Source organism: Eutrigla gurnardus (genome assembly GCF_963514095.1).
Source record: "Eutrigla gurnardus genome assembly, chromosome: 12".
In the NCBI taxonomy this organism is placed as follows: domain Eukaryota; kingdom Metazoa; phylum Chordata; class Actinopteri; order Perciformes; family Triglidae; genus Eutrigla; species Eutrigla gurnardus.
Genome location: NC_139926.1, coordinates 6,642,157 through 6,656,725, shown reverse-complemented (window position 1 = coordinate 6,656,725; position 14,569 = coordinate 6,642,157). Strand labels below are relative to the sequence as shown.

General features: G+C 43.1%; 3 protein-coding genes across 3 annotated transcripts in view; 2 read left to right on the top strand and 1 right to left on the bottom strand.

Annotated features, from left to right (window-relative positions):
• Positions 1-14,569, top strand: part of lmln (leishmanolysin-like (metallopeptidase M8 family)) — a 429,410-nt gene that overhangs the window by 166,258 nt on the left and 248,583 nt on the right. The window lies entirely within an intron of this gene.
• tgfbr2l (transforming growth factor beta receptor-like) overlaps positions 1-14,569 on the top strand; it is a 297,577-nt gene that overhangs the window by 189,947 nt on the left and 93,061 nt on the right. The window lies entirely within an intron of this gene.
• The window catches only part of xpo4 (exportin 4), a 63,197-nt gene that overhangs the window by 26,704 nt on the left and 21,924 nt on the right, over positions 1-14,569 (bottom strand). The window contains exons 7-8 of the mRNA XM_084022797.1: positions 12,663-12,776; positions 940-1,097 (exon numbers count right to left, since the gene is read on the bottom strand). Coding sequence (XP_083878923.1) covers positions 940-1,097; positions 12,663-12,776 — 272 coding nt within the window. The remainder of the gene's footprint in view (positions 1-939; positions 1,098-12,662; positions 12,777-14,569) is intronic.

Below are 14,569 nucleotides of genomic sequence, written 5' to 3'. Positions count from 1 at the left end.
CTGTGGAATATTTAGTAGTGAGGACATTTCCCAACTGGACTTGCACAGGTGGCATCCTATCACAGTACCACGCTGGAATTCACTGAACTCCTGAGAGCGACCCATTCTTTCACAGATGTTTGTAGAAACTGTCAACATGCCTAGGTGCTTGCTTTTATACACCTTTGGCCATGGAAGTGATCGGACACCTGATTTCAATTATTTGGATGGGTGAGTGAATACTATTGGCAATATAGTGAATATTTAAACCTGTCCTAGAAAGCAGACCTGTCAGTTCTATATAGCCCAACAAAACAAAACCCCACATTTTGCTGATAAATACCATGAGAGAGACACTGTACTGGTTCAATCCAAACTTTGAAAGTCACCTCGGTAGTCTGTGTTCAACGGAAACCGCCATCATCATCACAACATTTAAAAGGATAACACTGACACTCCAGGAAAATGGGAGAATATAATATAAAACTACACTCGAAAAAAGGATGTCATTATAATGCAGTCTGACGATAGCATAAACAATAACGTCAACATGCGACCAAGCTCCCAACCACAATGCTAACATGTAGCACGATGCATGAAAATCAGAGGATCACCAAAGTTCCAACAATAATGCATATTCTGAGAGGGAATGTCCGGACCAAATGTGATGGCAATCCATCCTGTAGCTGCTGAGAATCACTCAAAGGCGCAAATGTCAACCTCATGGCGGAGCTATAGCAAAATCCAGGGGATCCCCAAAGACAGTCGGATTCATCCTCTGGGGCCCATGAATGTCTGTACGAGATTAAATGACAATCCATCCAATAGTTGTGGAGATATTTCAGACCGACTTTGCCATCGTGGCTAGAACACGTCAACAAGCACATACTCTACGATGACACCAGCTACCTCTACAAGCTGCTACAAAGCACAGAGATGAGTTCTGAGTGACACACTGACCCGTTGATCATGCTGAGCAGACCCTCCACCAGGTGGGCCAGGTAGGAGACCTGGGCGCTCTCATCGGGGAAGACGGGCCCGTGCATGGAGGCCAGCTGGGCCAGACACTGCAGGGAGTCCTGGGCCATGTCCGAGTCCTCCCGAATCTTCCTGTGTACCTGCAACATGACAAAAGAAATGCACGTCTCATTCTCCGTTCTCAAGGTACAACAGAGGAATCTTACAGCAAGTAAAGGGCCATTCTTCTCAGTGAACCGGCAGGTGCTATGGATTACGTGGACATTGCTGGAAGTAAGTGCACTGGAAAAAGGAGAATAAATGTGTGGAAAAACTTCACGACACTTTTAACAGTTTTCTAAAAAGCAAAGATCAATTGTCTTCTTGCAATATGATAAGAGAAAATATAGAGGGACGATGACAGAGGGAAAGCTACATCGAGCAAGTGGTGTGGTCCGTGTCTCAAATCCTCCCTTGAATCTCATGACCACCTGCACGGGGGCAGCCAGAGGCCAGGAAGCCCGACAGAGCGGAGACATATCCAACAACTCTCCACAATGAGGGTTGGATAAACTCGCCTCTCTCTGCCTGTTTGCATTGGAGTATACATTAATCGGTGCTACTTTACTGAATTCATAGTTTTTGTTCCCAACTTTGAACTGCAAATGTATAGAACCTTGTTTATTTTATATTCACTTGAAAAATAAAGGAGCGGCTGTGGTTTAGAGCGGGTCGTCCTCTAATCAGAAGATCAGCAGTTCGAGCGTCCTTGGGCAAGATACTCAATCTCAAATTGCTCCCCATGTTGTGTGAATGTTGTGTACAGCGCTCTGAGTGGTCAGAGTGATTGAGTCGCTGCACAAATGTACTGTACAAAAGTCCATTTACCTCAAATAAATAATACATAAAATAACAATCCAAATTCTTCCTTTGTGGATCACATTAGATTAATTATCCTTCATCATTATCTGAGCATATTGGTCCGCTGGAATTACCACCAGGAATATTTGCCTTAACATAAGCGACCGACCCTTGCTCATAGTGGAAAATTACAATAAACTAATTGCGTGTTATCATCATGATCTGCTATAAAATCATCTCATCTTAATAGATTTATGGTAGACCCAGATAATCAACAGAAACACACCTTATTATTATTATTATAAAGATCTAAAACAAAACAGGTAGAATGCCTTCTACAGATTTTATTTGAAGTGAATTCCATGTTGTTTAAGACTTTTCAATCCCTGCACATGTCTGTTAATATATCTCAGAAAAGAGAAATGGTGCGTAAATTAATTGAATATGTAATGTAATGTATGTTCTAGTGAAGACTTTGCTCCGTCGCTCTGATCATACTTCTGATCACACGATTGCAAATTAAATCAAACGCTTCAAACAACGGCACTTTAAAATAGAAAAGTTGCCGACCAAGAACAACAAGGTGAACCTGCCTCATCCTTCTGTCACCCTGTCAAACACAGATCAGCTGATACCCGCCAGGATTAATACTCACTGCCGTTTCCCAGCGAGCTGAGCCGAAGCGAAATGGCGAATTGATTGTTTTTTTTTTTTATACCGTCTCTTCAGACACTGTGACCCCTCTGTCTCCAACAAACAAGCACTGAGCTTGTGTGAGCCCACAGACAGCCTCAATCAAACCCAGAGTGGAAGGTTCCCAGCTCCTGATGGGGAAAAAGATCTGCTCAATTTAGTCTCATCTCAGCGGCGAGCTTCTGTTCTGGCTGTGGGATTTTGGGGGTTTGTCCGTGCTGAGCAGTCACATGAAAGAGACAAGAGTGGAGGCATTGTCGGGTTCAACTGTGCACACAGACAGGCAAACACGTCACAGTAAGGTGGCAGCAGCAGTAGTACTGCGAGTCATCACAGCCTCTCAGCAACATGGGTTTCCACTGGCTACTACGCCGACATCTGGAGCTCAGCTGCGCTCCTCCTGTGGCTCGCTCCTCAGCCACTCCAAGCTCTTTTCTTCTTCTTTCGTCTCTTGAACTGTCATCCTCTTCAATTCAGTGAGTGCTTCTTCACCGGCTCCACACACCACACCGCCGCATGGCCCCATCGCAGAAGGAATCAAACTTTCAGCCTCCTTCTCCTTGTTGCTTCTTCCTCCTCTCAAATTCTCTCCCCTTCTTACTCCCTCCGGTCAAATTCTTCCTCGCTGCCTCTCCCCCAACTCCTCCTCCCCTCTCTTCTCTCTCTCTCTCTCCCTCTCCAGCTGGGGCGCCTGGTTGGTCGTAAGTCACGCTGCTGGGAAGAGATCTCAGATGCTAACGTAGCGTAGCCACCATAGTCTTTGCTGCTGCTGCCCTCTTCCAGAGCGTGAAGTCATCCTCTGGAAGAGCTCAGTGAGAGGAGGAGGAGGAGGAGGAGGGAGGGAGGGGGGAGCCATGTGAGTGAGCGAGGAGCAGAGAGAGGGAGAGAGAGAGGGATGGGTGGGAGAGGTAGTGCAAGGCCAAAGGATTGAACAGCGCGAGCTCTGAAAAAGCAGCTGCACCAGCGAATGATCCATGCGATGCCAGTAATGTCAGTCGCCTTGAGTCTGACTATAGTTAGAGATATGCAACGTGTGTGTGTGAGAGAGAGAGAGAGAGAGAGAGAGAGAGAGAGAGAGAGAGAGAGAGAGAGAGAGAGAGAGAGAGAGAGAGAGAGAGAGAGAGTGGGAAGAATGAAAGGAGAGAACAGGATACAACAATATGGAACAATTTGGGCATGCAGATCTATAATCTATTTGGCAGTGTTGACACAGTCGTCGCCGTTGCTTTTTAATGAATCAAAGCAGGATTTTCAAACGTCGATCTGGCCGCACAACAACAAAGTCTAAACTAAGTAATAAAACCGCCAAAATTAGGATATTAACATTAACGATTATTTCAGATCTGCTTCAGATTCACAATAGGTGTTTTCTGTTAATACTGAGAAGAGCAATTAGTGCATAAATGAACGTTTCTGACTATTTTTACTGCCATTTCCACATCACCTTATATCACACTGAGTAGATAAACCAGCTATTTAGAAGAGATACACATTTGATAAATCACAACTTTTTTATGCATGCAGATTATATCAGCGGTACCTAATTAACAAATGTTCCCTTGGAGAGGCGACAAAAAACAACAAAAGCCGAAATGCAAAAGAAACACATTATAAATACAATTAAAAACAGTCATATAGGAGCCAAGAGAGCCACAATCCAATTGTTATGTATAATCTAATTATTATAATATTATAGTAGCTGAAGCGAGACGGGCACACCTGTTCATTCTTTTTCATTTCTGCTCATCTTTTGTCAGAAAGGTTGTGAACATGAATTAAACTACAACCCAAAGCAGCAGTGTCTCTGTTGTCGGAGCCAAAACATCAGATCCACCAATTCCTCAGAGTTTGGCTATCTATTACATTAATAACTTAGTCATATTGAACGCTAAACTGAAATATATTTGGTAAGGGATTAAAGCAGATCTGATACTGGACTCAGATTCATTAAAATTCCACTGAACATAAATTTCTCTGCAGACACATTTCAGTCTGTGCTGAAGACGTATTGGGGTTCAGCACCCAGCACCACTAAAGGACAGAGAACATCGCAAAGATGCAATAAGAGAAAACTCAGGGAAGGAGAAAGGCAGGTAGAGAACGAGGTGAGGGCGAGGAGGATGAAGAGAGAGCTGGACGATTGAGGAGGCAGAGAGAGGGAGGGAATGAGGAATGATATTTATAGACAGAGACAAAGCCTGGTGTCTGTTACCTCGGGGGGCTCAGAGGCTCATCTTTCTGTTTTTGTTTTGTTTTTTCAAATCAACCCCCTGCTTCCAACTTATTGTCTTTCTCTCTTTTCCACCGCCACCCTCTCGCTCCCTCCCTCCCTCCCTCCCTCAGATTGGGTTACTGTCTGCCTGCAGGCCAAGTGGGTAGAGAATCAGCCTGCGCTGCAGCCTCATCAGGTCCTGCACTCCACACTGATTGTGTTTACTGGAGAAACACGAAATGCTGTGTGCGTTTGGACTTCTATCTCTGTGAGGACCAGGAGGGTATGCTTCACACACACCGACTATATTTACATGCTCACAACGCTTATCTCCCACTATCATGACTAATACGACAATATTCAGAGCTTTTATGGTGCATGTAAACATCATGTTAGATATTCCAAATCAGGCCTTTACAACACGTGGGATATGGTGATATTATTCAGGTTTTAGGTGTGTTCTTTGGACATGTATTCAACACATTTGGAATATAAGTCTTAATTGGGGGTTTTACTGCAGTGTGCAACACACGGCCTCTTGCCTGTTTACAGCCACAAACCAGTCTGTGCTTGCACACATCTGTAAAAGGCAAAGCTTAAAGAACACAGCGCTGTAAAACTTGACTGCAGATGGAAAAGTAGGAGAATGCACAACCATATTAGTGGCACATTCACTTAATTAGCCATGCAAACAAATAGCTTAGCAGGAATATTGTCTATGTTTACATCCACACTCATTACACAATTATATTATCAGAATATGATATGTAAACGTCATATTCCGTTTGGATATTCTGAAATAGGTCTTATTCTGGAGGGAGCATTTTAAGTCTGGTTGGAGTGTGTGTACGTGTGTGTGTATGAATTTGATGCAAAGTCTTGGATACTCGTGTGTGTTTGTGTGGGCATACACTCAATCCTAACGTGATGCCGCTCTCTAATCACTCAAGACCCAAACAGAAACTCAGAGAAACTCAAACGGACACAAAAACACTGCTTCAGGCCAAAAATGACAGAAGCTTCAGTTTGGGTACCGTCCTTTTCTTTTCTTCTTTTATGTCGGACTCAAGGTCTGCACCGTGGTCACCAGGTGCTAAATCCACAAAAGTGAAGTGAGTTTATTTTGAGTTAACAACAACAACCACCGGGGTCGTCTACCTTTTTATCTAACATGGACAATTTATCCAGAAACCTCTCGTGCTCCTGCAAATTGCATCCAGCTTTCAATCTCTCTAAATTGTAATTCTCTGCCATCCATGTATTTTCTTTCTTCGTCTACCCCGTAAAATTATACCACCCCCCTCCTCTCTTTGTATTCTTGCACCACTGCTTTCATTCTGTCCTTGCTTTCTCTCACAATTACCCTCGTTCTTTTCTTATATGCACAACTCTTCCTTCTTTTATGCGTCCGTCTTCAATCTTTCCATCCCTGATTCGCTGCTGTCACCAGCTCAAGTGGAAAAGAGATGAATGCTTTTCCACAAAATCCTTCACTGACACTTTAACAATCAGATTAAACATCTTTTGGCCAAAATGGCTGCTACACGCCGTAAAGTTACTGTGCTGATTTCCAAAAAATGTGCTTGTCCTGTCAGTCCGGCCCGGTGGAGACCAACAGCCATCAATAAGCCCTCTCCACATTTATCTTATTGGATTGTAGATTCATTGTGATATTTGTCATTTCATTTGCAGACTGAGTCATCCTTGTGACGTCAATGGTATATAAAATCTAGACCACAGGCTATTGGTTCTTGATGGGCTGTTGTAAAAATTAACTACTTCCTCTCATGCCTGGAGCCACACTTTTCCTCTTTTTTATCCTGCAGATTACAGGAAAATTCCATTATTTTACAACTTGGGTCTTTTTCAGTTTTGGACATTATTTCTATAAACTATGATAATTTAGTCACCATTGTAGTTGCTGATATCTGACTACAATGGGAACCTTGGGGTTTAAAGGGATGGAATTAAAAATAGATTTTTAAACCCTTTTAGATCACATCCGCAGTCATATTTTGCACCTATATAACTATATATACAGATAAAAAGACCATGACATCATCCCCTATCAGCTGTATCGTGTTACATTATAAGCCTGCGCACTTTTAAGCAGTCCAATCTAGAGCACGACCGATATATCGGCGGGCCGATATTATCGGCGGGACGATATTAGGCGATATTAGGCGATTATTTTCCAAACTATTGGTTACTATCGGTATCGGCAGTTATAATGGCCGATAAATGAATATTTTAAAAATAAAATAAAAACGGACGAAACACCCTCATAGAACTTAACAGTATTTGTCTCCAGTCTTGTTCTAAGTTATATTTATGAAGCTTACCAAGTCTTTTAATAATGGTAACTTTGTGTTTGGTTGTTGTTGTTATTGTGTTTTTGTTCAAAGGACTTTAAAGCCGAGTTCACACCTGACCGAAAATCGGCGTCTTTGAGAGAGTCGGCGTCCGTGACATGAGTCTACTTGGTGTGGTCGCTTGAATCGGCCCACGTCGGTGTTCATTTCAGCCGACTCAAATGTATAATCCGCCATTCGAGTCGGTCGTTCTTTTACCATTCTGATTGGTGGAGGCTAGCAGCTTGACTAGCGAATCAGTGAAGCCCCGAAGTGACGATGGTAAACATACCAGATAAACAGTGGAATCGGGTTACATTTTACATTTTAGATTTTTCCGTTCAGAGAGTAATCACAACTACAGTCTACAACCTCACTCTGCTGACAACAGTGACTGGTGAGGACAGCGTGCTCTGTGTTATGGTCTAGAGAGGACCGGCTACTTCCGGTTTTCGTGTTTTTTGGCCCACAACACAGATTAGCGCCGCCTGTTGTTTTGGAGACATTACATCTCGTGCAAGCGCGGAACGTATGGCGTCGGCTGTAATTCTTTAGGTGTGAACCGCCCATGTCGTTGTTCGAGTCGGCCATATTAAGTAGCCCGACTTCATTTACCGACACGAGTCGGGCAGTTCTTCCGGTGTGGACTCGCCTTAAGTTTTATATCTTTATATAAGTTTGTATTTTTATACATTTTGATGTTCCTCTGTTCCGTTGTGACAATAAAATAAACAATTTTATTTTTAAACTGCATTATCATATTATTTTAGTGAAGACTCATAAATAACTACAAATAACTAAATCTGTTAATGTTTTGTTACGCGTTTCTGAAATAAAAAAATATTGGCTGATATATCGGAATATCGGATTTTTAAATCAACAAACATTTGTATCGGTATCGGTCCTTCAAAATCCTTTAACGGTCGGGCTCTAGTCCAATCAGAGGAGACGGATTTGAAATAAGTCCTTTTTGTAACTGTACGCCGCTCAAATATCCGGTTTCACTGGGCAATACTCACAGTACATCAGACAAAGACACTTTAAGTGTGTTTTCAGAGCTGCAGTTGGATGCTTTGTTACGATTCGGACTACTTTTATACAATTGTTGCATTTCCTCCTCAGTTCATTTGTCTTCACATGGTGACATTCACAAGAGGTCCAAAAGCTGTAGGGGAATGTAATGGGCCAGCAAGCTGTTCTCTCATTGGTCAGGTTTTTTCCCGGGGAAATTTGCCTCAAAACACGGCAACCACAGAACACAAGATCTCTCATTTGCTCATTAAAAAATGATTGTACTTTTACAGGAGTAGCAGAACTTGACTTGCACACTTTATAATTTGTCACTAGAGATGGGACGTTACGAAAATTTCATATAATAATTATCATTCACGATATCCTGTTAATCATCAAAATATGCTTAAAACTCTGCAAGTGGCACTACTTCTCCTCGTCACTTTTCCTTTACAACAACACAGCACAGTTGTTCACTGTAAAGAGTCTACTACCGAAGCATTTATCATTAATATGGTTAAGATGGAAAAGTCATGGATGTGTTGGGTTACAAGTTGATTCAGTGGCCCTTCTAAAATCTTCAGTAGGGAGCACCAGTGCTCCCAGTGGAAACAGTTAGTCTTGAGCACTGGAGTGATGCTCACCACAGTGGTCAGTGAGGGAGCCCTGGAGCCAGTTAATAGGAGACTGACAGACAGCCTCCCACAGAGGGACGGAGACCCCCCTCCACCCAGAGCCCCTCGACAGCATCCAGAGTGTGTGTGTGTGTGTGTGTGTGATGGGTGGGTTACTGCGGTTGTTAACAGGGGCCCCTAATCCTGGGGCCGGGCTCTAATCCCGCCACCGGTATGTTGTGGACTGTGACCCCGATGGCACGTGTCTCCGAGTACCCCGCCTCCCCACATGCACTTACTGGTACCCTGGCCGGCCCGCTTCCCCTCACAGCTGAGGAGACGCAGCAGCTGAGACAGCACAAGACCCCATTAAACTGGATAAATACACACAGATCCATGCAGAGCATACACACCAACAGACACTACACAAACTCAAATTGACACAATCCCACAGAGACAGATATGCGCGTTAAACACAGACACACAAAAACGCACACACCACCAGAAGGATGCTGTCTCACACACACACACACACACACACACACACACACACACACACACACACACACACACACACACACACACACACACACACACACACACACACACACACACACACACACACACACAAAGACAGACAGCTGACCACAGCAGTCTTACAATAACAAACAGTTGAGCTACTAGAAATACCAGAGCGAGAGGAGACTGAAGGCCTGGAAACTGAAACCAACACAAAACACATCCTGCAGATTCCAGCAGCAAAGGGGAACCGACCGAAAAATGACAAACATTTTCATTCGTGCCAAACTGCTGCGACCGTCCGGCCGATCAAATCCTTGATTGGGCCCCGGTGATTTGTGCAAACAAACCAACGTCTGATTACAGTCACAGTTTAGAGCAAATAACAGTCATTTGTGATTTCTTTCAGAGTCAGAACAATCAGGCTGAAAACTCCTTCAGTGAATGACCAGCGATTATCAGGCAGGGAACTACAAATATGCACCTGCAGCAGGTTGTACGTTTTCACCACTTCTCAACTTTTCACCAGAATACCAATGCATCCAGGTTTGGCACCGCATACATATTTGACTTTAAACCGGCTGCATCAGAGAAGAGTCATTTACAAACATGATGGGCATTCAGAGGGCCATATAAACATTAAAAGGTAGAAGTGGTGCAGAAGAAGCAGCAATGAAGACTCACCAAGACGACTTCAAAGTAATGGTGCCAGAAAAGACTATTTATTACACTTGTTTAATTTGAATTAGGCTGATGATAGCGATCTGTACCGCTGTAGACACTTCATCAATACAATAAAAAACTATTAGATAGTTTCTCTTAAAATCATCAAATAGAAAATGCAGGGAAAGCAGAACTAATTCAAAGCTGCATTAACAAACCCCAAGCGTGCTCCCTCCTGGGCTCATAAACCGTCAATCATATCCATTCATTAATGTATGTAAAGCTACACGTCAACAGGTGTATTGTTCAACATGTTACACAATAAGAGAAGATGAGCATTGACCTCATTGTGTGTAAACGACCAACAGCGGGAATACATCAAACGTATTTTATCACTCGCTTCCACCCAACACGTCCTCAGTCACCACCTCCATCTGCTACATCTCAAGAAACAACCCACCGGTAGTCCTCCATGGAGCGCCATACGTTTTTCAGGGTTGTCTTTTAATCATTATCTTTATTCCTTGATAACTACTGGTGGTTCAATTCAGATTTTTTTATCCTGGGAATTGTTAAATATTGTTCATTGTCTATAATTAGCGATATCGACTGAAGTGTGACATGTTATTGTGATACATTTTTCAGTAGAGCCCTACTCTGAATATAAATTGAGATTTTGTGTTTTGTTTATGGAACAAAACAAGGCAAAAAATGAAATACACAAATCATAGTCATGAAGCTGCTCTCAACATGCTGAGCCATCCAACTAGCCAATTACGCTTTAAGCCATCCTACGTTTAGTAGAGGTTACTCATCACTGGCCTCATGATACGATAAGGATTTACCTGTCATATCATGGGAATGTACCATTATCAATGTATCAATTTTCTACAATACTGCACATAGCTACTTTTTCTTCAATCAGTCAGATAAAGGTGAATTCCCTTTTTATTTAGACTTAAAGATTTATAGACTACAACAGTCTATAATATAAAAAGCTGCATCTTTTCAATACCAGTATCTGTGTCAGCCACCTCGATACATAACAACCGCGTTTCCTATCAAAATCGGTTCCCGTTCAACTAAACGGCACTCTTAATTATCTTTCCAGGGAAAGAAAAACATTTCCCCGGAGCGAACGGTCTTAGAAACAGTTTGAAACGTATTTGACGAACAAAACAAAACAAAAAAACACTACAAAGTAACACAGTTACATTTAGGCAACAAAACTACTTTGTTAGGTTCAGTATAAAAACATTACGATGAAATTGAAAGAAAACGCAAACAGGTGATGACAGGTAAAGGATTGGAGCAGGATATGGCAGCAGGGTAGCTGGAAGGCTGTGTAGTAGGGTGTAAAGGCACCAGAAATGTTTTAAACATTTGGCAGCTCACCAGTTATTGTCAGCTGTAGCATGCTAGATGGTTAGCCTGGTTAATGAAGCTCAATGGAGGATGTCAACTGTATGACATAGATCGTGTTAAACTGAGGTCGAGTTCATCTGAGAACAAACATTTAATCTCTGCATCATGGGAGGGAAACAAACGTAACAGCCTTGATAACTAATGCTGGAGGATTTATCAATGCAAGACCACACTTGATGGTAGAAGATAGATAATTAAAGCATACTATCAAAGTGGTTGAGCAGCTACAATGAGCCTATACATGAGCATTTTAGTCAGTTTGTTGGCCATCCCAGTTCAGGAATTATCAGTCTCATGAGTCTTATGATGGACGGTAACACAATCGGAAATACTTTTTTTTTTATTTGGAAATTGGGTTACATGACAGACATTTCTGTGATTTATTTTCGTTATTTATCTAATTTTCTATTGACGTCATGCCAGTATTTGCATTAACTGATAAAGTAAGAATGATCGCCAATTGACAACTGTTAGATGTTTCCAATTTACAAAATAAATGAATGAAAAAGTTACTTTCTGCATTTCCTGTGTTTTACCCATCGTACCAAACCTTGACCCAAAAACTGAGCGACATACAGAACCCTGATTCCATGTACCCTTACACTGAATAGTGGAGCAGTATCTGGCAGTAGAGCAGCTGAAAGGCTGATTAATGGAGCAGTATCTGGCGATGGGCAGCCAGGAGCATTGGATGGATGCTGAATGGAAGAGGAGCTGACCAGTTTGTTCCACACTTCTCCTCCACACTGTTTGCTTCAGCCAACGTGGGCTGCCTCTTAAAACACACAAGTCACTGCACAAAAATACACATTTACTTCACCGGGCGGTCCGCTGGACAGTAAGACAATAACACGACCCTACTGCGAAGCACCCATAAATCTACTCAATGGTGCGTCCGAAAAAACCCACAAAACTAGTGAAAACCTCACATGCGCCATAACAGACGAAGTCAAGTGAGATTTCTTTGCCCAATATGAAAAGGCAAACGGTCTCTCTTTATTTATCATAAATAAACCACCATGTAGAGGGCGAGAGAAAAGGGAAAGGGGAAGGGCAAAGCAGGACACAAGGAAGATGAACAGAGACCTCCCTGACAGAAAGATATGGATGGATGGAAGACAGAAGGACGTACAGACAGAAACATAAAGCACACCAGACATCTGCAGGTTCTGTGAGCTTAACTTCAAAGGTTCTCCTCTTTCGTAAAGCCATTAAAAATGAAATGGAAACAAAGAAATGAATGTGTAACCATTCTGACCTGCTCAAACACTTGACAAGAGAGCACATCTTCACTCTTACACAGGTTAGAACATTTTTAAGGCGCAAATTAAGTCATTTTAACTGAGAAAGTGGAAAATCATGAGTGATGATACTCACGGTGAAGAAGAGGTCCATGACGCGGGTGTCCAGCAGCGCTTCCCTCCAGCTCTCCGTAGGCTTGAGCATGACGTTCTGCGTGGCCTCGAACATGGCGATGTAGTGGCGCCCCAGTGACCCGCCACCAGTTAAGGCCAACAACAGCATGAAGGAGGAGGAGGAGGAACGACGCTACACACAAAAACACCAGCTCCTGTCACTAAGCTCCCTCTCAATGGGTATTTTTGGTCTGTGTGTGAGTGAGTCTTTGGTTTGTCTGGCAGCAGAAGCTTGTCACTTACTTGTCAAGTAACTCTCCCTCTCATTAGTCAATCTTTATTCAGCAAGGTTTCATTTGCTCACCCTCCTTTCTTGTGGTGGCCGTTTACTTGTTGTCTTTTTCCTTCGTCAGCTCCTCATGTGCCACAGAGACTTCTTTCTCACCCCTTGTCCTTGCCTTCCTACTCCAGTCCTAACCCTCAGACTCGCCCTCAACTTCACCTCTCCTTCCTTGTGCACACTCAGATTTCTCAGCACTGCTTCCTCACAAGATCCCAAACACACTCTCGCTGCAGCCAATGGAGACTCTGCATAGCTCTGCCTCTTTGTCCACTCCTCTGCAAGACGTCCTCGAGGCTCCTTACTCAGACACTCCCTCTCCCTCTTCAGCCAATCACTTCGTCTCCCCTGCTTCGGCTCTCTCTTTGCCCCCCGTAACACTTCAAAACTTCTGTCACACACTTTCCTCTTTTGCCTAAAAGGATGTTGTCTGCCTTCCCACGCAACACTTTCCCCTGATTTAAAACTTCTTCATCTAAATCACACGATAAAAAAAAGTGTTACTCCACAACACACACCGTCTCCTCATTTAAGACCACAGCAAGCTGCTACACAAACCCACAGCACACACTCTCTCTCCACGCAGCCGCAACACTTCCTGTCCTTACTCAAGTCAACCACAACATGCGTTTTCCTTCACTCGTCAAGAACACCCCCCCCCCCCACCCCCCCACTGCTCCTTCACTCCTCACAGCACTTTCCTCCTGTAAAACATCTGACAAGCCCACTCTCACACACCAAGACCTCAACGCCCAAACCCGAACATTTCTCCCCTCGTCCTTTGAACACATACAATCTCTCGACGAAGGCGTCAATAATTCATTGTCAACCTGTTGACTGCACAATAAAAGATCAACATGAGTGGATTCTTTTGCCTTTTTTTCTAAACAAACAAACAAACAAAAAAATCTTTCTTCATGAATGAAGAACAACCGAACAAAACTCCCTTTCTCCCTCTTCAATACTCTCAAGCATGTCATGAGTTTGCATCTACAAAACAAACTCATGACATTTTCAGAAACACACACTTCACTTCATTCAACTCTTCCAATCCGTTTTCATCCAGTTCACGTTTTTATTTCCCTTTAACTGGCTAGTCAGGTTATTCCACTGTGTGATAGTACACGTTGTGTATCTACTGGTTAAAGCCACCGTGGCCAGCGGGTGATTCCCTCTCGCTCTGGAAAGAGCTTTGTCCGTCTCGCTGTATTTGTGTTTTTCGGCTAATTGTTCCCACTCATTTATCCTTTGTTTTATTGTAGAAAATTATAGATAACAATAACGATAGAAGAAAGCCGCTAATGTTTGACGCCACACTTCACGTCACCACCGCTAAGAGTGACGTGTTCCAGTGACCACGTTTAGTAGTCTCATTTCATCACTTGTTTTGTATTTGCCGACTCATTTGACTTCGTAGAGCAAAACGATAATATCGCATACGTTTGTGTTAACCACAGACCTGACTTCAGACAACTAACCTGATCTGAACCACTCAAGGTCGAGCAGGACGGGTCTTGCCAAGAAAAGCAACGGGATTCATAATTACGCGTGCTTACGATCTGGCACCTGGTGGCTCTGTTTTTATAGTG